General features: G+C 35.9%; 1 protein-coding gene and 2 long non-coding RNA genes across 8 annotated transcripts; 1 reads left to right on the top strand and 2 right to left on the bottom strand.

The window, feature by feature from the left end:
- The first annotated feature begins 812 nt into the window (after positions 1-812).
- On the top strand, positions 813-25,323 carry LOC131855843 (uncharacterized). Of its 2 annotated transcripts, XR_009372245.1 has the most exons (4): positions 813-1,162; positions 1,702-1,758; positions 24,731-24,856; positions 24,955-25,323. It is a non-coding gene; the product is annotated as an uncharacterized LOC131855843 (long non-coding RNA). The 2 variants fall into 2 exon arrangements; XR_009372244.1 differs by lacking the exons at positions 813-1,162; positions 1,702-1,758 and adding an exon at positions 22,997-24,532.
- On the bottom strand, positions 3,091-7,009 carry LOC131079844 (putative disease resistance protein At5g47280). Of its 2 annotated transcripts, XM_059219617.1 has the most exons (3): positions 4,513-7,009; positions 4,234-4,430; positions 3,091-4,034 (listed from the first exon to the last, which is right to left on the bottom strand). In XM_059219617.1, the coding sequence occupies exon 3, from the start codon at positions 4,027-4,029 to the stop codon at positions 3,220-3,222; it is 810 nt and encodes a 269-aa protein (XP_059075600.1). In that variant the 5' UTR covers positions 4,030-4,034; positions 4,234-4,430; positions 4,513-7,009; the 3' UTR covers positions 3,091-3,219. The 2 variants fall into 2 exon arrangements, with proteins under 2 accessions (XP_059075600.1, XP_057873869.1); XM_058017886.2 differs by having other exon boundaries at positions 4,234-7,009.
- Positions 14,063-19,129, bottom strand: LOC131079849 (uncharacterized). Of its 4 annotated transcripts, none has more exons than XR_009372241.1 (7): positions 18,878-19,129; positions 18,054-18,255; positions 17,571-17,935; positions 15,783-17,488; positions 15,445-15,654; positions 15,155-15,366; positions 14,063-14,801 (listed from the first exon to the last, which is right to left on the bottom strand). It is a non-coding gene; the product is annotated as an uncharacterized LOC131079849 (long non-coding RNA). The 4 variants fall into 4 exon arrangements; XR_009372242.1 differs by having other exon boundaries at positions 14,063-15,366; positions 15,783-16,791; positions 17,307-17,488; XR_009372240.1 differs by having other exon boundaries at positions 14,063-15,366.

The following is a 25,323-nucleotide window of genomic DNA, read 5'->3' as shown; positions in this document are numbered from 1 at the left end:
ACTCGGCTACTTAATTTAGAGTTTTTGTTACTTCATTCTGCTAACAGAAAATAACTATGGCTGCCATGAATATTTTTTATTTCAGAAAGAAATTCCTTATCTGATCAATCATGCTATGACCTGTGTTTGTTAGTGTTTACCATGAATGCTTTGATCAAGATGGACGAAATCTCAGTGTTCTTTGTTGAGCAGGAGAAAGACAATGATGAAGAATAAATGAACGCTGCACAAACAATAAAAATATGATATTTGTGAATGCTAAAAAGCATATGCATTCAGTACCCATTCAATGGAGAAGATTTGTGAAGATTTTGGCAATACAAATGGTCCCCATTAGATTGGGGCTTTGTACTTGCCTGTCTCCAACCAGGAAAGATTTTGGTACTTGCTCACAGATTTTTTTAACTCCATTTATTATCGGATGGGATTTCTTTACTCCATGTATTATCCGATGGGATTACAATGCGTTGTGTAAAGTTAGAAAATTTTATTAAATCTTTAATTAAAATTAAATAAATTTAATTATTACAGTGACTATTACTCCTATTAATCAATAGGAGAACAAATAAATAATTTTTAATAAGAATAACAAATAAATAATTTTGTTTAAATTATTTAAATATAAATAAACATTGAAACTATAGAACTGCTTACAAATTTATAAAAATTTTAAACATGATTGGCTAGTTAAAAAGAGAAAATGCATCCAAACGATACATAAGTATCCTGCCCATCGGCAGGAACTAATAAGACAGCTTCATAACGACTAATCCAATCAGGCCACTAGCAGCGGCGATTCGATTAAATGACAATTCCATACTAAGCTTTAACTTAAATGGTGAAGAGCCATAAATATTTTTTTCCATAACAACGTACTCTAGCACTTATTGACGGCAAATCCCACCTGGCTATTACCAGGGTACAAAACCCTAATCCTTGGTCCCAACCACAGGCATCACGCATAGCCTCGTAGCCCTTGCTTTGGAGCATTTGCCGGAATCCACAATAATACCTCCATTGCCAGAACCGTCTGTGGCATTGAGAGAATGTTACCACCAACGCTGATGCCAGAAAGCTAAACCTAGTAGAAAGTGTCCATACGGCTGTTTTTCAGCAACGATGCGAAAACCGCTCCCCGCAGAACAGCTTCTCCGCCATTGTGGTATGTGCAACATGGTTTACCAGCTTGCATATCAATCAGAGTGTCGTTTCAGTTTTCTGTTCATAATTGTCTATCAACATGCTGAGATGGCGTGATATGCCTGCCAAAGTGCCGCGAGCGGAGTTTTTTTCAGCGAGAAAAACCCGGTGGGCAAAGTCCACCATAAAAGCCTATCGGCTAATTATAGCCCAAATAATGGGCGTTACTTCACATACCCATGTGAAGGCAAATGAAATCGGCAATACCAAAACCAATGTTTGCATATACCCCATTTCCACCATATAGCTCTGTATCAGTGTCTATAAACACTTTCCAATCACCTTCAGCATTTCGAAAGAAACTACATAATGACGTGCTTACAGTTTAAAAAACCCATACAACATACAAATTGACACAACAAATTATCAAAAATATATTAAAAAATCCTACATTTTTATAGATATCAACACAAAATTGTGAATATATCCCCATTAGTCAATTTTAGATTAAGCAAAATCACTCAAGCAGTTCTGCTATGTTGTCTTGGTGTTGTGTCGCAGAGAAAGAAATTGAATTCTCAATGTCAAGGCCACTGGAGTAGAGAAACATATTAGAAGGTACTCTTGAATTCACTCACTTCAATGGGATACAAAATTATTGAATTGCAGTGTTTGTAATGCTAGGTTAGCTGGACAGTTGGAATAGAAAGGAATATTTGAATTTTTTAAGATGTTAGCAGCTCTTGTAAGCACGAAAAACAGAATGAACTGCAAACTTTTATAGACCAAGGAAGCACGCTGGCAGATTCTACACATATTATACTGTATTGCTAGATTGTATAGGCGTGAAATCTTTGGAAGATAGAAAAATTGTTCATTCCCACATGATCAAATCTAGATATAACCAGGAAGTATTTGCTCAAAACAGTCTTATTAATGTGCATGCCAAATGTGGAAGTTTAATAGGTGTATGCCAAATGTTCGACAAAATGTCTGAAAGAAATTCATTCTCATGGGCTTCAATGACTGCAGCATATGTTCAGACGAGGCATTTTGAAGAGGCCTTGAAGCTATTTTCTGCCATGCAACGGTTTGGCATAAGCCCAAATGAATTTGTTTTTTCAATATTTTAAAGGCTTGCTCATGCGCAGAAGCTCTAGAGGTAGGAAATCACTTTTTTGCTTACATTGTAAAAATTGGATGCCAATCCAGTTCTTTTGTGGGGAGTGTAATCATTGACAAAATGGTTAACTGAAATTTAGTTTCATGGAATTCTAAGATTACAGGATATACCTGAGGTAGGTTGTATGAAGAAGCTCTAGAACTCTTTGGGTACATGAAAAATGAACTCTTTGGGTACATGAAAAGAGAGGACTTGGATTGGGACTATACCGCCATGGCCACAGTTGTAGGCGTGTGTGCAAACCTTTGAACTGGGTAAGCAACTCCACTGTCTCTCTGAAAAACTTAATTCGATTTCATTGTTGTTGTGGGAACTGTCCTTGTTGATAATACTAAAACTCCTCCAGTGATCAGACTGCGGGTTGTGGAGCATATCAGTTGAGAAAGTCGGTTTGCAGGGAGGCAGTCATGTTTAAAAATTCCGCAAGAAATAAATCCCACTGATAGTTCCAGCGTGAAAATACTGAATTCCTGTGGACTATGTCCACCATATATAGCCTATTGGCTAACTCCTAGTATGCTACAGTAGGCAAATTCAAGAACCTAATTTCTAATCGTAAGTTTTGACAAATTTGTACATACAGCGCAGTACTGAAAATTGAGAACTTATAAGCATTTGGATTAATTTAATATACTTTCACAGAAGATAGCGCAGATCAATTAAATTGTTGTGCAGACCAATTTACAAAATTATTAGAATACGTTTGTTATGCATGTACAATTCAGTCGAGAACATATACTGTACTATAATGCCATAAAACTTGATCATTGGCTGAAAATCTAGAGGACCTTGTATTGATTTGTGTCAATGCACATGAAAAAGAATAATGAAAAATTTACAGAGGATGTCAAGATCCTTGGATTGTGTTCTTCAAGATAAAGAGATGATAAATGATGTCAATCATCAAGCCAATCTAAACTAAAGCGTGCTTCCACAATTTCAACTGTAAGGTCAGGAATAGAAATGTTCTTGGCTTGTAAACACTGCTTCCCAATCCTCTCATCACAGGTAACAAGCTTCAGGGAGCATAGTTCACAAACAGTTGAAGGTACCATCGTCAAACTGGGACACTCTCTCATATCAAGCTCCCTCAATTGCTTGAGTTGTCCAATTTCCTTTGGAAGTTCTTTCAAGCCCTCGCATAGTGAAATAACTAAATATTTCAACTGTACAAGTTTCCCAATCGACACAGGAAGCTGTTCCAGGCGTGGTAATGCTGATAACTTTAACATTCTTAGATTGCTCATATTTTCAAAATCATATGGTAACTTTTGAAACTGATGGCAGTTGGTGATAGAGCATGACAGAGTGGATGGCATATTGCAGATACCAAGACGCAACTCCTCCAAATCATTGATGTAGTCCAGATTAAAATCTTGTAGCTTGGTGAATGCGGATATATTTTCAAATCCTTCACATAAGCTCAAAGATAGATTCTCTATGTTTTGCAGTGCTTCAATGCCTTGTTTTTCAACAAAGGGTAAAATCAACCTCTCCAAGCGGACACTCTTGAGTTGAGTGAGTGAAGACAAGACATCTAGACCTTTCACTGTTTTCTTGTTTGTACCACAATTGAATATCATCAGAAACTCTAGCTTTTTCATGGATTTCAGAAATTGAGGAAGAAAGTATTCTGTCGAAGTAAAGAATAATAACAGAGCCTCTGTTTCAGGGAAATTCATATCATACCAGTCATTTTCCTCCATAGGGCCTGCATGTATTAATTACAAAGCAAATACAATTAGAAATTTGTGCACTAATAATGACTACTGGTTATACATGTGAAATTCATGTACATGCCAGCCAAATTAGTTAGAAAAGTGATGTAAACCTTATTCTATTCAGAAAATCATTACTGGTTATATTTTTCTGGACCAAAATGGATGTGTAAGAGTTTCTGAATAACTCACCGGTGAGAATGGAGAGAATTTGAGTATCAAATGCTCTATCTCTGAGCAACTCCCAAAAGTCCTTCCTTTCTATGACCAACCTCTTGCGGTGCAGTATATTGTCATTGTGTCGCAAATACAAGGCCAAATCTCGTGTTCCATCATTCTGGGAAAAGTATTCCTCTGAAGCATTAACATATTGGATTGTTGTACTTCCTCTGTTAAAGTGAAATCATGTCAGTTTACTGTTGAAAAAACATGATTAAAAGAAATTCAATATACAAAAGTAAAGGCAATTACCTTGCATTGCTAGTTAAGTTTAGCAGATTTCTGCTCGCAAGTTCTGATGAGATGGCAAAAGCACATGCCTTTGTAGCTTTCGAACATAAACCCAAATGTCCAAAAGTGCGTCAGCACATATTTTCCTGTCTGCGGGAAATAATCCCAAGTCTAAGAAACATTCCTTGAGCACATATCTGAGGACTCAATACTGCCAAAGTGTAGGGCATATTGCAGATGCTGACAAAGAACATCTGATAAGGAGTCAGTACTGATCTGCTGCAATCTATATAACCCTTTACTGTGATTATCTGATCTATTTTTTTTTTTACAGATCTTGTTCGTTGCCCTCATCCAAGCCTTGTGCAATTCCGCATGTTAAAGTATTTACAAACAGGCATTTTCCTTCCAATTTGATGTCTAGTGTTGGGTAATCCTTAGCTCCTTCTGCGATTTCTTCTCTTTGTAAGGCTAATAAACGTGCGTTCTCTATATAAGAAATAAACACCAACAAGTATTAAACGACTCGGTGCAGCAAAATTTGCATTCTCAGCATATAGGCGAATGAGTCTGCATAGATTTCATTTATTCCCTTTCATACCCTGTCTCGCAGGAATGTGTAAGAGATCATTCCTGGCATCAATGTGCGTGGATTTTTTATTTCCTTTCTTTCATACTCTCTTTCGCATAAATTTATAAAAGTTGTTTCCTCGAAATGGTTTCGTATTGCCTTGGTGAATTCCTTTCATCTTTAAATGTGATTTCAGGAGGACATCTGTCGAAATGGTTGAATAAATTAATAAAAAGAAGGGTTTGGGTTTGCTTCCATTCAGGCACATAGGAAGCTGACTTTTGGCACGTTTTGTTTTTACTAAACACATGGAAAATATTCTTCCGTCATATAAAAACTTATAATTTATGATATCTTCATTCATTACACATGTGTTGATTCAATTCTTGTTTGTTTTGCAGGTTTGATACGAGGAACGGAACATGATATTCAAAGCTTGAGGGGAAGAACTATCCAACTTGTGAAGATATTAGGAACTCAAAAAGGATCAAAGAAAGGCACTATTTCCACATCATACTGCAATTGCACCCAAGCTTGAGCGCTAGAGCGCTATTCCATTATACCCTTGCATTCCGACCCTTTAGGGTCTTGCAATCTTCTTTTCAATGATCCAATCACAAATCGCCTAGTCAAAGGTTTAATGCAAGCAAGGAATAAGGAATGTGGAGCATAGAATGAAGGACTTTTCCACCACATGTAGAGTGAAACAATTAAAATGTCAAGATTCATACTCTAACATGGCAAATCGAGAAGAAGATCAATACCAAAAAGCACAAGAATAAGGCATTACAACAGAAAGATGAAGAAGTTGCCTAAGTTTAAGGAAAAAGGGGGCCCTATTTCCATATCAGCTTGCTATCATGCCCTAGGGAAGTGAAATTTCCTTCCACTTCTAAGGAATGTGCTGAAAAGTTCCTTGAGGATGCTTCAAACCTACTCTCCTAGTCACTGCACTGCTATCACGCCCAATGCAAGGAAGAATTCCTCCACACATGGAAATCCAACTCAAGGAATTTCCTGATAAAGTCTAAAATGCGCTCCATAGTTCCTTGAATTCCCATCTTGAGACCTCCAATGTAACACAAGGCAATGCAACATTGTAAACATGTTCATCTAATCCACCAATAGACAGGTTCAATTCGGCCCTTTCAAGGATATGCAATAAGTTTGAATTCATTTGAATTAGATTTCAAAGGGAAAAGAGATTAAAAGGAAGAAAACAAAATTATCCTTAGGCTAACTTGGAATAGGAAGTTTGAAGAATCCACAAAGAAAGTAATTTTGAAAGTTATTTCACAATTCAAGCAAAATTATTTCCTTCAAATAAATTGCAAGCAAGAGAAGAATATCAGATTTGAAGCAGATCACAAGGAGAGCAATGGACAACAATCAGACTAGATCGTGGGTAGTGTTGTGACGTATTCACACATCGCCCCATTGTAAATGGGGAGCCCTTCTTTTTGCTTTCTAGGGTTAGTTTTCTTGGTCTTTTAGGTTCTTGGCTATTTGCCTTTGCATTTGAGGGTCGACAAGGGGCTCATTAGGATAGCAGGCTCTGCTTGAGTTGAGGTGGGTCAGTAAGTGGTCCAGGTCGGGGTCTCTATTGAAAGCTTCCTCTTGGTTAGGCCTGGGTCTTGCTTCGAAGGTCTAGTCTTGATTGAGTTTGAGGAAGTCCTTATATCTTGTTAGGAATCTTGCCTTTTGGAGGCTATGTCATTGAGTTAAGGAAGTCAATGGAGGTATGTGAGCAGGCGTTCTCAAGAATTATTCCCTTTGAGGGTTTGAGATTGGTCCAGTTGATGAATGATGAAGTTCTAGGTGTTGATTGATGTGATATTGACCTATAAATGCCTCACAACCAAGTCTACACTTGAAAATTTGGAGAAAGGTCAAGAATTCGAGCATTTTATGAAATTTCGCTCATGACCCTTCCAAAGGGTCCAGAGCGAAATCCTTAGAAAGACCTAACTTGTCATCAAAAGCATTGAATTGACATCACCTTGAAGGCAAATGGACTTGATTAAGGTGAAGGAAGGACCCAAAGGCCAAGTCTAAGAACAAAGTTGAAAGAAATGTTAGGAATTTGACCAATAAAGCAAATTTTGCTCCTGACCCTTCCAAAGGGTCCAAAGCAAAATTCCTGGATAGGTCCTGTCCTTCCAAGGGTACCTAAGCAAAATGGTTAAGATGCACTTTTGATCCAACGTTTTGGGCTAGATGCCTCCTTAAGGTGATTTGTTGACGTGTCCTAAGGTGAGAACAATGTGATTGAGGGTTTGAGTGTTTGGAAGGTATCTAAGGTTAATTCTTCAATTTCGCTCCTGACCCTTCCAAAAGGTCTAGAGCGAATTCCCTTATATCTCCCTTCTTGGTCTTAATTTGCCTCATAAACCTTGTCCTTGTGGCGTAGTTGAGAGAGTATTGAGGTGTGAAACAAAGTGAAGTGATGAAAAGTAAGGAATTTGAGCATAATTGCAAATTTCGCTCCTGACCCTTCTAAAGGGTCCAGAGCGAAATTTTTTCAAGCTCCTGACCCTTCCAAAGGGTCTAGAGCGAAATTCCCCAAAAAACCTATTTCTTCACTATGGACATCAAATAGTGGACATGCATGGCAAGGAAAGGATTCAAAAAGACAAGTCTAAAGCAAGATGAGTGAAAATGAGGAAGAATTGAGCCTAAAAGAGCAATTTCGCTCCTGACCCTTCCAAAGGGTCTAGAGCGAATTTCTCAAAAGCATGTATTTTCCTCACAATTATAAAGCAAATTGCCCTCAAGGTATTTTCCTAAGGTGGTTTGAAGCTAAGCAAGCAAGCTAGGAGAAAGCTTTATCAAGGACAAGCCCTATTTTCCAAATTTCGCTCCTGACCCTTCCAAAGGGTCTAGAGCGAAATTTTTTCAAGCTCCCGACCCTTCCAAAGGGTCTAGAGAGAAATCCTTAGGATTGCTTATTTCCTCACCAAAAGCACTGAGTAGACACCACTTTGAGAGCAATTTGACTTGATAGTGATAGAGGGAAGTTTGACAAGTTAAATTCAAGGCAAAGAAAGGAGAAAAGAAGTGTGAATTGAGCCAAAAAGAGAAATTCCCTCCTCACCCTTCCAAAGGGTTCAGAGTGAATTTCTCCATGAAGCATTATACCTTGCTCCAACCTATGAACTAACTCATTCCCAAGCATTTTTTCTTTTTTTTTAAGGCACAAGACTTGTTGATAAGAAAAGGATGAGAAATGAAGATTCATGAGGGAAAATCAAGCAAAATACAAATTTCGCTCTTGACCCTTCAAAAGGGTCCAGAGCGAAATCCTTAGGAGGACTCCTTATTTCATCTAATGCACCCAAAAAGATCTTGTTTTAGGCTAAATAGAGGGCGAATTCACTTGATGATGATAGAGGAAGGTTTGAAAAGAAGAAGAATGGTGTCAAAATGCAAATTTCGCTCGACCCTTGCAAAGGGTCCAGAGCGAAATTTCCTAAAAACTATATTTTGCTCCTTGTTGAGATCAAGATCTTGATTCCTAAGGCATTGTTGGGAGAGAATTGTTAAGTCTTGCCTTGAGAAGTAAGTTGGAACAAAGGAAATGATAGAATTGAGGCTAAATTGCAAATTTCGCTCTTGACCCTTCCAAAGGGTCTAGAGTGAATTTTCTTGTAACCTCTTTTGCCCCCAATTTTGTATCAAGCCTAGCATTGATGGAGGTGGATTGAGATTAGAAGCATCCTTAGGCATGCATTTGAGTGAGTTGTGGTCACAGAATATGAAGAATTTATCCAAAAATGCAAAATTCGCTCTTGACCCTTCCAAAGGGTCCAAAGCGAAATTCCTTATAGGTCTCGTCCTTGGCCAAGGTCCAAAGCAAAATCCTTCTTTTAGGTCTTTTTGGGGGTCAAATTATTGATGTCTTCAGGGGAGAGGGATTGAAAGGTGAAAATCAAAGCAAATTGAAGTGAGAGGAAGGACGAATTCAACCTAAAGGAAGGAATTTGCTCCTGACCCTTCCAAAGGGTCCAGAGCGAAATTATTCAATGGACCTTGTACCTTGCCTTAGCACTTGGATGACCCATTCTAAGCAATTTTTGAGAGAAAATGACTTGTCTATACCTAGAAGGAGCACAATTATGAAGTTTAATGCCTTGAAGAATGAGTTATGAATAGGGAATTAAGTGAGATTACCAATTTCGCTTTTGACCCTTCCAGAGGGTCCAAAGCAAATTTCATTATAGGTCCTGTCCCTGGAGAGGGTCCTGAGCGAATTTCATTCTAATGCCTTCTTGTTGATTATTTAAGGTGAGAAATATCATGTTAGAATGAATATATCATGTATACTTAATCATCCTTTGTTTTGCAGATAAACAAGACCGGGCTAGAAGGAAGAGCAGACAAGGAGGACCTATTGAAGTTTCATCATCACTAAGGATGCCTTGGATGCATGAGAAGGTACTCAAGGTACTACTAAATTGAAGGACTTCGAATGATCAATAATTGCAAGCAATGTGTTAGAACTATCCTCAAAGAAATCACATGATGACAAAGAAGAAGGATCTTGTAAACATTTCAAAGCGATATAAGCTACTAGAGGAGGAGTGACTTGATCATGAAGAGGCCTCATCAAACACAAGAGGGTCAAGGATAGGTACGTCATCAATCAAGTACATCAAGGACAAAAGAAGATCAACCGAGGTTAGTGCAAGGATATGTTGAAGAAGTAGATAGTTTCAGAAGAGTTAATCAGAGTTAGCTTCTTAACATCACCAAGTTGAATATCAAAAGAGATATGAGCAAACTCAAGACAAGGTGGCATCCTAGTCACTGTTCCTCTAGTCAGATAGCTCCACCTCAGCATGTCTAAATTCAATGTACCTGACTCACTAGTAATGGTGCAAATTTCGAGGCACCTACCTCGATTTCCTATTGGCTCACAAATATTGAATGTAATTATTTCATTGGCTAAAGGAGTTTGTTGTAACAAACCCTAATTAGGGTTTTCATCTTGTAATTCTAATTGTTGATTATAAATCAATCAGAGCCATCGAAATGTAAAGAGCTCTCTATATAAATCTCTGACTCTTCATTTGTAAAGGTTAATGGTTAGCTAATAGAGAATAGTGAATAGTTAGAAATTAGTCAATAGTGGATAGTCAGCAAAATAAAGTAGCAATTAGAATAGAATAGGAGGAAAAGGCAAGAAATTGTTGCCTAAATTGTAAATGAACTCCATTTTCATTAAAGTTATGGTGAAATGTGTCGTTTCTTTGCATTATGCATGATCTCTTGTTGAATCTTCATTTTAGATGATGGTTAATTAGATTGAATGAAGGAAGTTATTGAATGCACTCTTGTGGAATCTGCCTAGTCCAAACCACTAGCCTCTTGTTGACTGTAAGTGCGCCTTGCGTGGTCAACTGACATAGAATGAGCTTAATCTCAAGTCGTTATGCGTCTATTGTTCACGCATTAACTTGAATGGTGATCAGTGTCTGATGGTGTACAATTTGAATATATTCGAAGCATCCCTTAGAAGATCGCACTGAGTTGGTGCCAGATTGTTCAATCTAATGGTGAGACCCAGCCTAGTAGGACTCCACCTAGTTGTTCATCCATCCTCTTGCATTCTAGGTCTTAGATTAGATTCTCCAAACCCTGTATCTTTTGATATTTCTTTATCTTCCAGCTAGTAGATAGGATTCAAGTTCCAACAGATTAAACGCTCAAGACACTCAAACATAAGTCCCCTTGTGATTCCAACATAATCACATCAGACCAAATTGAGCTTATCCACATGTAGAGACCCTACATATAAGAACTTTGGAGTCTTCTCAAATGATCCTTAGGCGAAATCTTCAACATTTGAGGAAACTTTGTTCAAGAGGGGATAAGATACCTTGGTATTTTATTCTGTGTTCGCATGTGCATAAAAAACACATCAACAGGTAGGCAATAAGGAAGGGAATGTGGATATCATGAGGTCAAGTGTGAACTTCCTCAACTAAACAACAAGGAATCATTGCAAAGAGGTAAGCAAGGAATGATGCATAAGGATTCAGCAACATGAAGACTTCTAGTCAACAATGCAAGATCAAGGTCTGAGCTAAGAAAGATGAGCATTCAAAGTGATATGCAGAGTGAATTATTCAGCAAAGTCTACATCTTAAAGCAAACACAAGAGTGACTTTTCAATGGTGAAGACAAAGAGAAATGTCGTCACAGTTTCGAAAATGCAACATGTAGTTTGAACAATTTCAAGGCAAGAACATCTCAACAAAGGCCTGCAAAAGAAATCAACTCGAGAAGGGAAATGTTGCAACAATCTTGAATTTCCTCCGAAAATCCAAGATCATGGTCGAAACTACAAAGGTAATCCTGGTCAGGGACATCATGTGCAAAGGTAATCTAAGCACAAGATGGAGGATCAAACATCATCAAGAAGAAAACAAGTATGGAATTCCCAAACGTAAGAATGAGATGCAAAGCATCACATGGGATTTCACATCATGAAGTCAAGAATTATATAAATGAAATGCAAGTCCAAGGCAGGGAATTTCAAGACCAAAGAGGGTTAAGGAAGGAAATAATTCAAGATTCCAGAGTCAAGGATTAAAATGCATCAATAAGGGCAAATTCTCAAACATGAAAAGGGTGGACTTGATCAAAGATGATACAATTTGGGAATCTAACTCATCACATCACATCAAGCTAGATAATGTTGAGTATCAAGAGATATGCCTCAATCACAAACGCTTCTTGGTGATGATCTACAAGGTAAGTTGAGTTGGCATCTAGTCATCATCCAATCAATCAAGCTCTTCCACATTAGGACATCCAGATTCATTGAATTAACTCATCCCAAGGAGCGCAATCGCACATGTGAATATTGTTTAATGTACTTAGCCTATCTTACTATTGGTTAGAATCCAAAGATGGACATGTGTCCTAAGCAACGCAGTTATTTCATTGGCCAGAGGAAGTTTGTTGTAACAAACCCTAATTAGGGTTTTATTATCAAATCTCGAGCATTTATCTCAAATTGATTTGAGTCGTTGAATTGTAAAGAGTCCTCTACAGAAGGCTCAAATTAATTAGGGTTTGCTGATTGTAAGCTATAGTGTAAAGTAAGCCTGAGCCTAATCATTCTGCTAAGTTCGATTGTGGATACTTATTCAAGTTGTGCTAGCATTGGGATTTGGATGATGTATTCGCAATGTGAAAATCTTCCATTTCCTTAGAAGGTTGCATCAAGTTTGTGTTGTTGTGTCATCAAGGCAAAGCAACACTTGATTTGAGGGAATTTGTCTATCAAGTATCATCCATTGTTGTCATTGTTCATAGGATTAGAATAGATTTCCTAACCCTTCATCTGTTTTGTCTTTATTTTCCAATATTGAGGTAGAGTCTGTGTTCCAATAGAGTTCATAAACGTAAGTCCCCTTGTCATTCCAGCTAAATCACATCACATTACTGAGTCTATCCAAGCATTTAAGTCGCATAGCTTGCATTGTAAACCTTGAAGTCATCTCATTTGATCATGTTGTATAGCATATGAGGTTTCTTTATTCAAGAGAGGATAGAATACCTTGGTATTTTATTCTGTGTTCAAAGTGCATAAAAAACAAATTAACAGTATGTTTGCAAGGAAAGGTATTCTGAAGGAATCTATAACAAGTTAAAAGCTAGGAAGATTGGACCATGCAAATTTATGAATAATATAAAAGAGAATGGTTACCAAATTGATTTACCTGAAGACTTGGATATTAGTCCTATCTTTAGTGTTGCTGATCAATACTCATATTCATCTAGAGTCAATGATCATCAGGTGGAAGATCAGAAGAACAAGAAAGAAGGTGATCATGGGATCAAGTATTTGCCAAAGAAAAATAAAGAGCATGTGGAACAAGAGTTGAATATTAAACTAATGGCTACATGGTCCAATTCTCATAAGCTATATTTTGTTAAATGGGAAGGACTGTCGGAGTCTTACAGCTCGGGGATCACAGAAGCTGACTTGCTGAAGCACAGCCAAACAACTCCAAAACTATGTTCAGATTTTCTGAGAGGAGGGGACGATGATGCAGAGCACCTTCCTTAAACTTCTATTCCCCATAACCTGTCAGTTGAGTTGACTCAATTTTTCTAGGACTTGTTATTGCTATTTTTAGTTAACTGTTTAGTAGTTCTATTACTGTCAAACAGTTGTCATGCGTTTTTATTTTTAGATTGAACAATAAAAATAGGACTGCATAACTGTGCTGGCTATGAGAGCTGGATGATAGGTAATTAGTTAGGTTTAGTTTATAGGGGTTTTGGGTGAGAAGAATAGAAGAGGGGAAGGGAAAAGGAAGACACAAAGTAGGGGACAGAATGAGATGGAATTAGTATGAAAATCTTATCTCTGTGTGATGTTAGTATTTACCTGAGTATGAATAGAATACAATTTCTTATCGTGCATTTCACATACTGGCAAAATGGTTCTTTTTGTTTTGCCTTCTTAATTCTTAGTCATACTTTTCTCTTTCCATCATCATGAGCTAGGTCAGAACAGAATTTGTTTTTCCTTTGAAGGCTCACTTGCAGGCTCAAAAATAGGTTTGCATCAAGGGATTACCCTAACATCAGAAGCTTAACATTTTCTAGTGTAAGTTTTAAGTGGTGGCATGGAGTCATCGCCATGACAGTGGTTGATTAAGTTGATAGTTGTTGTGAATTGAATCTAAAAAAAATATTAATAGCAAAAGAAGATAATTTCTGTAACTTGTACCTATAAGTTACAACACAAGACTGGAAATTGTATACTTATGTGCATTTGGATTAATCTACATACCACATTTACAGAAAATGAGCACTCTAAATTCCTGAGCCAAATTCAATTGCAGCATGGACAACTCCCACATATTTGCATACTCCCACCTCCTAGGTTTATACAAAAGAAAGAAATGTCTTGTTATACATGAACAAACCAGTTCAAAATGTTTACTACACTGAACATACCACAAAAGTTGATCATAATCATAGGCTGAAAATATACATGAACTTATATTGATTTGTGCCAGTGGGTATCAAAATGTATTGAAACTTAACATGGATGTCAAGAACCTTGGATCTTGTCCTTCAAGATGAAAGATAAGAAAGAAGTCAATCATGAAACCAATTCAAAGTAAATTGTACTTCCACAATTTCAACTCTAAGCTAAAAAATAGAAATGTTCTTGGCCCACAACCACTGCTTCCCAATTGTCTCATCACAGGTAACAAGCTTCAGGGAACTTAGTTCACAAACAGTTGAAGGTAACGTCATCAAAAGAGAACACTCTCTCATATCAAGCTCCCTCAATTTCTTGAGTTGTTCTATTTCCTTTGTAAGTTCTTTCAAGCCCTCACATAGCGAAATGTCTAGATATTCCGACCGTCCAAGTTTTCCAATTGACACAGGAAGCTGTTCCAGGCATGGTAATGCTAATAACCTTGACATTCTTAGACAGCTCATATTTTCAAAATCATATGGCAAATTTTGAAGCAGACGAAAGTTGGTAATAGAGCATGAAAGGGCGGGGGGTATATTGCAAATACTGAGGGGTCACTCCTCCAAATCACTGCTATGGTCGAGGTTAAAATCTGGCAGCTGGGTGTTGATGAATGTGGATATATTTCCAAATCCTTCACATAAGCTCAAACATAGCTTCTCTGAGTTCTGCAGTGCTTCAATGCTCAGTTTTTCACCAAGGGGTGAAATCAACCTCTCCAAGCGGACACTGTTAAGTGAGTGATGATAAGACAGTTGAAATTTGAAAACAGTAAGTGTTGCATCCAAAAAATCTAGATAGTTTGAATAATTTACATACACAGCTGAGTTCACCCACTGAACAAGGGATTAGAATATTAAAGACTTAGTATTAGTTTTCAATGTCAATCCGATATAGATTTTGTCACAACAAAGAAGATAAAGCAATATTATACAGAAAAAAATGCTTGAATTTCGACCACAATTTAATATTGCAGGTGAACATAAAAAACACAATTTAATATTACAGGTGAACATAAAAAATAATGGTTAGCATTTCCAAAACATATATATTTGGACGAAATCCATTTGTAAATATCTCACCGGTGAAAATGGAGAGCATTTGAGTATCAAATGCATTATTATTAAGCAAATCCCCTTCAGCTAACAAACCAGATTCCCTGTTTGTTATGACGAACCTCTTGCTGTTGACTACATCGTCTTGGTGTGCCAAATACAGGGACAGATCTCACATTACATCATGCTAAGAAAAGCATAGTTCCGAGACATTTCCATATGGGATTGTTTTACTTCCCCTGTTCATGCTAGCAAGTCAGCTTAGTGTTTAAAAATATGGTAACAGAAGATCCAAGATATAAAAGGAAAGACAATACCTTAGAATGCTGTTAAATTTAACAGGTTTTTGCTTGCAAGCTCTAGATGAAAGAGCAAAAGCGTCATGCCTTTGTAGGTTTCGAACATAAAGCCAAATAACTAATAGTGCATCACCACTGAATTTCTTGTCCTCTGGAAATAACTCCAAGCCTAAGAAACACTAATCTAAGGAATCAATACTGGTCTGCAGCAATCTAAATAGTCCTTTTCTGTGATAATCATAAAATGTAGAAAACATTTGTAAGCAAATGATTTCAGAAAACAACAAATTCTAATTAATAAAAAAATATTTTTTACGAGAATCCATTAAAAACAATTATTTCAGAAAAATCCATACCTGCTTTATGAGATTTGCATTAATAGTGCTTAGACTTGATATCTGTCCAAAAACGCAGAAGCAGAAAAGCAACAGAACAGCCTTTGGGCCCAACAATGGTAATTAATAGAACTGAGGGTAATGTAAAAAGGCAGCAGGTTCACCAGAGCATGGTAGCTCCTTAAGCTTTTCCCCAACCGACATCTGCTTCGGAATTTACCATATGATCTTCGAAATGTGAGCCATCTAATGATATCAAAATTACTGACTTTACCGGTCCTGAAAGAGCTCCCAGTATTAATTGTAAAACTTGGATAGTTAGAATATCTAGATATTTCAGTATGCGAGGGTTTGGAAGAACTTCCAGAGGAAATAGGACAACTCAGGAAATTGAGGGAATTTGATACAACAGAATGTTCCCGTTTGATGAGGTTTACTACAACTATTTGTAACCTAAGTTCCCTGAAGCTTGTTGTATGTGATGAGAAAATTGGGAAAGTGGTTGCTTGCCAAGAAAATTTCTAATCTAGAGCTTAGAGTTAAAATTGTGGAAGCACACCTCCACTGTAAACTGTCAGCACATTAAGCACATAGTGTCAGTGTTTACGTGATGGCTTTTTGTGCTGAGCCATTGGTAATAGACCATGACAGAGAGGAGGACATATTCAAGATATCAAGGGCTAACTCTTCAAACTGGCTGCTTTGATCTGATATAAGATTGCTTGTGTTGAATGTGTATATATTTCCAAATCCTTCACATGAGCTCAAAGATATTTTCTCCAAGCTCTGTATTCTTCATAACTCATTTTCAACAAGGGGTGAAATCAATATCTCCAAATTAAAGCTAAGCCATCTAGCCCTTTCACTGTTGCCTTCTTTGTATCACAAATTAATACCATAAAAAAAATTAGTTTTTTTATGGATTTCAAATATGGGGGAAGACTCAAGAAAGTCTTCTATCCCACAAAGGAGTAACAGAGCCTCTGTCTCAGGGAAATTCATATCATGCCAGTGATTTCCTCCATAGGTTCTGAATGTACAAATCAAAAAGGAAATCCAATTAAAACCTTTTGCATTAATTATGAATATCAGTTATATAGGTTATATTCTTGTCATATTGAAGTTGAATCCATGAATGGATATATGGTAAGGAAAAAAAAGAGCTTATTTTTGCGATGCAGAAAAAGAAGGGTGCTTAATACTACAGCATGAAAAATCTGAGAATTGAAAACAGCAGTGTTGTATATTGTTGCTTATTAGGGAATAGGACATTTTGAACATCCAAAAAGGTAGGTCCAAAAAAGTAGGTTACAGAGGCAGTTGAGCTTACCTGCTGAACAAATGATTGGGATATCAAAGTCTTATGATAGGCCGTTTGAATTTACTTGAAGAGTGATACAAACGTTATAATATGAAGAAAATCATGTTTGAAATTCAAGTCTAATCTATAATTTGGCATCAAAGATGATCATGAACATAATGATTAACATATGAAAAAAAAATTGGGGGCCGAAATGTTTCTGTAAAAGCTTTTGAATAACATACCAGTGGGAGTGGAGAGTATTTAAGTATCAAATGCACGATCATTAAGCAACTCCCTTTACCCAACCTCTTGCTGTCGACTACATTTTCTTGGTATGCCAAATAAAAAGGTCAAATCTGCCATTACATCGTGCTGAGAGAAGTATAGCTCCGAGGCATTTTCATATGGGATTGTTGTAGTTCCTCTGTTAAGTGCAAAAATGTCAGCTTAGTGTTGAAAAATATGATAACAAAAGATCAAATATGAAAGGAAAGAAGACAAATTACCTTATATTACTACTTAAATTTAACAGGATTGCCCTTGCAAGTTCAGATAAGATACCAAAAGCATCACACCTTCGCAGGTTTCGAACATAAACACAAATATCCAATAGTGTATCGCCACAGATTTTCTTGTCCTCTAAAAATAACACCAATTCTAAGAAACATTCATTAGTTGCATCATCTAAGGAGTCAATACTGGTCTGTATCAATCTACATAGCCTTTCTCTGTGACAATCTGATGTGTTTTCTCCTCTACAAATCTTGGTTTTTGCTCTTCTTCAATCCTCTTGGGGTTCCCCATGCGAAGAGCTCCCAATCACCTTGAGAGCAAGTGGCAGACCATCACATTCTGCTTGCACCTACACTTCCTAAAATCCATAGAAAATCATTAGCACACCATGTAGGAAAACAGAATCTTATTAAAAAATAATTCATTAATTATTTATGAAACTAAGAAAACAACAATTACTACATAATAATCCTTACCTCCTTTACTATATTTGCATCCGTAGCGCTTAAAATTTCTGTCTAAAAGCCCAGGAGTAGAGAAGCAACAGAGCATCGTCTGGGCCCAACAATGATAATTGAGAGAGTTCTGTAGCGAGGGTTGACAGGATTGTGGATTTGTCTTTGGTAGTCATAAGTTTTGTATCATGGACCTTCAAATAATAAATTTTCCTCACATTTTCTGCGGAAAACATAACAGTATATCAACTACTAAATGAAACGCTTCCTATCCACTATACAGTAAAACAAAAGCAATAAATCAAGCCAGGGAAAACATAGAATAAGAACACAGTTTGTTGAGTGCTAAGTCATCTCTTCTTGTACGCAAACGACATTCAAAGATGAAAAAAACCCAGAATATATGGGAATGGGCTTTTTAATAAAGGCTTAAAACATGAACAAACATAGAAGAAGAATACTGTTTGTTATGTGCTAACTCTATTAAAAACAGAGATATACAAGGAGAAATGGAGAATATAACAGCAGAACAGAACATCAAACTCACAATTTATTTTCATTATTGAAAAATACTAATAAAAATAACAACAAACTTAAAAACATTGTCAACGAACTAAAACTGATTAACATTCAACTGAAAACAAATCCACTGAAACAGCTAACTAAAACAGATCTACAAATCTTCTTTGATTTCTATTCAAACTCTAACTGTTGAAACATTATATTCCGACAAACTCATCTCTTCTACACATACAGCATTCAAAGAGAGAAAAACCCAGAGTTTTAAGGGAATGGGCTTTTATATAAAGGCTTAAAACATGAACACAATTTAGAAGGGATTTAACCTTCAATTTGAAGAAAATTTCATAGAGCAGAATCTAGAGCACTCTTCCCACCACCTCCCGCATAACATACAGCAACCACCGACACCTGGCTGTGGAACAAAACTCCCTCCAAATCCCCACAACATTTCTCCAACCCCACATAAAACTGATAACAATACGTAGAATCATTCACCATTTCAAAACTATCAACAAATGAATCGACGCCATTTATTAAACTTCTCACAATCTGTTTCTTTTATGTGGTTTCTTTTTCTTTGCTACGCTATCATATAGATCTCTTCCTTATATAGCACTAATAAACGTGCAAATATCGAACGACTCAGTGTAATTGAAGTTTCCATGAAATCGGCATTCTCAGCGTATACGCGCTACCAACCTTGTCGGATTTGTTTCATATTAACTCGTAGAACAAATAATTTCGAAGGTCACGTAGGGGGGTTTTCTTGCTAGTCTATTTATTCCGTTCTGCTGCCACGAAGCTCGCTATCCTTCAAATTCTTAAAATATATTGTCAACGTGAAGCATTAATTAGCAAGTATACAAGTATACCTTATCTTTTAAGAGTAATGTAGCATTAATTTATTAAAAACTTGTTCATCTGTATAGTATGTTTAATTTATTTTTAAAAAAAAAAAAAATTTAAAACATTAAAGATTATTTTTAAATTGTTTATTAGATTAAATTAGTTAGCATTATTTTTATTCAAATATAAGAAATGATGAATAGATTTATTAGAATATGCTTTTGGATTTGATTGTGTAAGTTTTTTTGCATCAACGTTTCAAATCCAGATGCAAAAAAACTCACACAATCAAGTCCAGAAGCATATTCAAATAAACTAATTGATTGTGGAAATCTAATGACATTGATGAATAGATGTTAATGAAGTTATTGCAATAGTCTAACAAAGAGTCTTAGATTAGCATTCATAATATGGAACATAATCAGGACGCAACTAGTAAGGGTTTGATAAATGTCACATTCTTAGTCCAATGCTAATGATACAGTGAGACAAGTGGTGTTGGCTTTGGCAAAATCTACTTTCCTTTTTAGTGAACCCTCTAAAAAGGTCAACCAACCTTGTTACTCAAGAAGACCACTTTCTACAAGTGTTCTATCTTCTTCCATTTTATGTAGTCTCTTCATTTTTTGAAACCTCTTTTTCCCTTGAGGGAAATTGATATTCTCTCATCCCTTCTTGACTTTTGGAAGAAGGCAAAATTGTTCTTTAGAAATGTAAATTTGTGATTTGGAAAGTTCTCTCTATAGAACCAACACACATAATACTTAACCTTAGTGGCATGCATAAAATTGGATGATACTAACTCAATCTAAACCATTCGAGTTCACTCTTAGACTCCAAACTAGAATCCTTTTGTAGTTTCAATTTATTTTTTGAGGATTGTGTGAGAGGTATGTCTTTCTAATTATCAAATGTTGAATGTCATGTTACTCCATATTAGAACTCAATGTCCACTTTAATATTCACATGGCTATTTCCTCCCCAAAATTTATGGAAAATTTCTCTAACAAGACAATTGCCTAATTGGAGACTACTTTAATGTTCATATGGCTGTTTCCTCCACAAAATTTATGGAAATTTTCTCTAGCAAGACAATTGCCTAATTGGAGACCAGTTTAGCTACTTTATTAGATTTTTTGATGGATTGTGTGTTCTCTATAATAGATATCCCAATTTGAAGAAAGAAAGCAAGAAAAAAAGGACTTTTAAGGTTGTATGCATGTAATTGTAGCTTAGAAGAGATAGTGCACGAGTTACATATATAAATTGTTTTGTTTGTAGTTCTCATGCATTGTCTATTCTTTGGCTACAATTGCATCCATAAATTCGAATCAAATAACTGCTTGCCACTCATTTTTTTAGTTTTTTAGATTAATTTATCTAATTTTGATTGATAATTATAGAGAAAATTGTTTTGGATTATTATGCCGAGTTGAGAATTATTAGGTATCCTTTCCAAAAGTGAAGTCTTTTTGGATCTTTAATGGGGTTTCTTAGATTTATGTTTCTGTAGATGGGATGATCAATTTTGGGGCAATAATTCCCATCATTGTTTTGATTGTAACCGGGGAAAGTTTTGACAAAAGGTGACTTATCATTAGAGAACTGGTAAAGAATATCTAGTGAATTTACTATACTAAATTATGATATGGGAGTGCATCATTTTCTTATGGATATTAAAAGAGTAACATAAATATTATTCTTTCTGACTTTGATAAAACTTTTAGAGAATTGTGCATGGCCTGAAATTAATTTAGAGAGATCCAAAATGTATGACAAAAATATATACTTATCTACCAAAATCTTTAATCATTCTCTTTCTTATCAAAATGATCCAAACATGAGTGATGAAAATATATGATTGTTCTTTCATAATCTTTAATCATCCTCTTTTTAATCAAAGTGATTAGAATGATCCAAAATGATCCAAAACATCAGTGCTAGAAATATATAATTGTCTTCCATAATCTTTAGTTATTTTCCCTTTATTCAAAGAGTGATCCAAAGAGATGGGAAACATTGATAGAGAGAGATCCAAAATAATCGAAAGTGTATGATTCAAAACATCTATGAAAATATCTAAACAATAAATGTAGTTGTCTACTAAAATTTAGAGTTTATATCATAGCATTTCTTAGTGATTATAAATTTTAAGGAATTTAAGTTTTATGTATAAAGCTTGACATCTTGCAACATTCTTAACAAGTTTTATGTATAAAGCATGATATTTGGAAATTGTTATTTGTTTCAAAAATATAGAATTGGGAACCTAAAAATTTCTATTTTCTATAAAATGAAAAAACTTGCAATGCACATTCAAGTTCGGGAACAAGTTAAAATTTTGAAGATGAGATGAATTCGGTGCAAAAAAAAAACAGTTTTAGGAGATAATCACTAGTTGTATTTATTAACAATGAACCTTGTTTTCATTTAATTACAAAAACTTGGCATGCACGGATGCCTAACAAAATTTGAAACTAGATAATAAAAATTTGATTCAAAATTAAACTGTTGAAATTTTACTAATGTTAAAGTTGTCTATAAACAACTCAACCTTCATCATTTTAGCCCTCAGACTGAGTGTATATTTGTTTCTAAGAGCATATGTTTTATACATAATAGAAGTGGTGTCTTTGGAAGCTAAACAAAAGGATTGCCTCCTCCTTTGCTATATTGTTATCAAAGGCGATTAATGCTTTAGTTTAAGTTTGATGCTCTACTTCCTTTTTCATATGCCTTGCTTTTAGAAATTCAAGGTGTTTCCTACAATTTTTGTGTGGTTGTTCTTTTCATCAACTTGACCTATGGCCTTAACTATCTCCCCTAAATTATCCCTGTATAACACATCATTGTGAGTATATAGAGAAAAAATAAAAAATAATTATAGATCCCAAATTCTGTAACACTTCTTACCTGTAGTGTTTTATGGTGCCAATACTGAGATTATAGCCCATATGAACACCATTGAAGATTACAGGCTTGATGATGGCAATAGGAACTCCTACATCTTTGGAGGCTACACCAATCACCCCAAAGCTTCTCATGTAGGTCGAGCACTTTGCACTGAACTCTTTAGCACTAGTTTTAGCTCCATTGTAATGGAGAAATAAATTGGACATTCTCTGAGCTTCCTAGTATACTAAATTGTCCAATTTTTGGATAATATATTTTGACAAATATATCAAAGGAGCTAAGACTATCAGTAATGCCAAAATGTAGACTTCTCATACCCACATGAATATTTGTAAAGCCAAAATGACACGATATTAACATATTTTACACACCCAGTTTGAATATTATAGTGCCCCAAATATCTTTTGACAAACATATCAAAAGAGCTAAGACTATTAGTAATGCCGAAATGTAGACTTCACATACCCACATGAATATCTGTAAAGCCAAAATATCAAGGTGTTAACATATTTCACACACCCAATTTAAATATTATAGTGCCAAAATGAGAAGTGTCCCTTAACATACTCACATAAAATATTATTAAAGACAAAATCCAAAAATTTTCACATTGAATTTACACAACACTTAATTAACACAATCCATTTGAATATCATTATGCCAAAGTGTAGCTTGTCCCTTAACCCACCCAAAAAAAACTGTAAATTGAATATGCAGAGTACTACTTACTTCACACTACCACTTAAATATCATACCAAAACCACACTTCACATACCCACGGGAAGGCAAATGAAGTCGGCAATACCAAAACCAATGTTTGCATATGCCCCATTTTCATCATATAGTTTTGTATCAGTGTCTATAAACACTTTTTACTCCCTTTCAATATTTTGAAAGGAACTGCATAATAAGGTTCTTACAGTTTGAAAAACCCATTCACGATACAAACTGGCACAACAAATTATCAAAAATAGATTAAAATATCCTACTTTTTAGAGATAGCAACACAGAATCGTGAATATATCCCCATTAGTTAATGTCAGATTAAGCAAACTCACTCAAGCAGTACTGCTATGATGTCTTGGCACCGTGTAGCAGAGAAAGAAATTGAATGCTTAATGTCAAGGCCACTGGAGCAGAGAAACATATTAGAAGGCACTCTTGAATTCACTTTGCTTCAATGGGATGCTAAATTCTTCCAAATCAATCCTCTTCATCACTTTGGCTTTCTTCAGTAGACTATTCTCAACAGCTCTCTGCAGCACCTACAAGAAGAAATTCTTTCAGCATCAAGTAAACACAACCAAATTAAGGAAAAATAAAAGCCAAAATCAAGTACTTTCTTGATACTTCTACAAGAGGCATCTTTTGAACAACACCGGTAAAAACACCATCTTCATATTCTTCAGCTTTCAATACATCTGTGAGAAAAATCGAGGTAGATGCCACTAAAGCCCTCAAGTATATCTAGGTAACATATCACACTCCCTCTTCTCATAAATTCCCCCTATTAACATCTCAGACAAATCTCTACTCTACTCTGTACAAAACACCTTCTTGTGTCTGGATATGCTCACACGATCTTATTATGATCTCCTATTGAGCTCTAAAAATAATTCATAGAATTGGCTGTTTGCACAGCTCCTAATCGTTACCCCTGAAATACAACATACAGGGAAAAACAAAAAACAACTCATTTTAAATTCATGTTGAAAACAGTTTCTCTTAGGATACTCAATTCACTGGGAAACCATTCGCACCAGCACATTAATTATCAGAAGCTCAAAAGTATTGAATTGCAGTCACTGTAATGCTAGGTTAGCTGGTCAGTTGGAATAGAAAGGAATTATTGAATTGTTTAAGATGTTAGCAGCTCTTGTAAGCACGAAAAACAGAATGAACCACAAACATTTATAGACCAAGGGAGCACGCTGGCAGATTCTACACATTATACTGTATTGCAAGATTGTATAGGCGAAATCTTTGGAAGATAGAAAAATTGTTCATTCCCACATGATCAAATCTGGACATAACCAGGAAGTATTTGCTCAAAACAGCCTTATTAATGTGTATGCCAAATGTGGAAGTTTGACAGGTGTATCCCAAGTGTTCGACAAAATGTCTGAAATAAATTCATTCTCATGGGCTTCAATGACTGCAGCATATGTTCAGACGAGGCATTTTGGACAGGCCTTGAAGCTATATTCTGCCATGCAACGGTTTGGCATAATCCCAAATGAATTTTTTTTTTTCAAGCATTTTAAAGGCTTGCTCATGTGTAGAAGCAATAGAGGCAGGAAATCAGTTTTTCGCTTACATTTAAAAAATTGGATGCCAATCCATTTCTTTTGTGGGGAATGTAATCATTGACAAAATTGTTAACCGAAATTTAATTTCATGGAATTCTATGATTACAGGATATACCTGAGGCGGGTTGTATGAAGAGGCTCTAGAACTCTTTGGGTACATGAAAAAAGAAGACTTGGATTGAGACTATACCACCATGGCCACAGTTGTAGAGTATGTGCAAACCTTTGAACAGGGTAAGCAACTCCACTGTCGCTCTGTAAAAACTCAATTCGATTCCATTGTTTTGTGGGAACTGCCCTTGTTGATAATACTAAGACCCTCCAGCGATCAGATTGCAGGTTGTGGAGCATATCGGTTGAGGAAGTCGGTTTGCAGGGAGGCAGTCATGTTTTAAAATTATCACAAATCGGCATGAAAATTCTGCACGAAATAAATCTGACGTGGTAGTTCCGGCGTGAGGATACTGAATTCAGGTGGACTATGTCCACCATATATAGCCTACTATTAGGCAAATTCAAAAACCCAATTGTAAGTTTTGACAAATTTGTACATACGACATTGTACTGAAAATTGAAAACTTATAAGCATTTGGATTAATTTATTTAGTATACTTTCAGAGAAGATAGCGTAGATCAATTTAATTGTTGTGCGAACCCATTTACGAACTTATTAGAATATGTTTGTTATGCATGTAGAATCC

The sequence above is a fragment of the Cryptomeria japonica genome, chromosome 4, assembly GCF_030272615.1.
Source record: "Cryptomeria japonica chromosome 4, Sugi_1.0, whole genome shotgun sequence".
Lineage (NCBI taxonomy): Eukaryota > Viridiplantae > Streptophyta > Pinopsida > Cupressales > Cupressaceae > Cryptomeria > Cryptomeria japonica.
This window is presented reverse-complemented; position numbering and strand designations above follow the sequence as displayed.

Excerpts from the sequence above, each read along its gene's own strand:
- LOC131079844 (XM_058017886.2), bottom strand. The coding sequence starts at position 4,029 with ATGGAGGAAAATGACTGGTATGATATGAATTTCCCTGAAACAGAGGCT.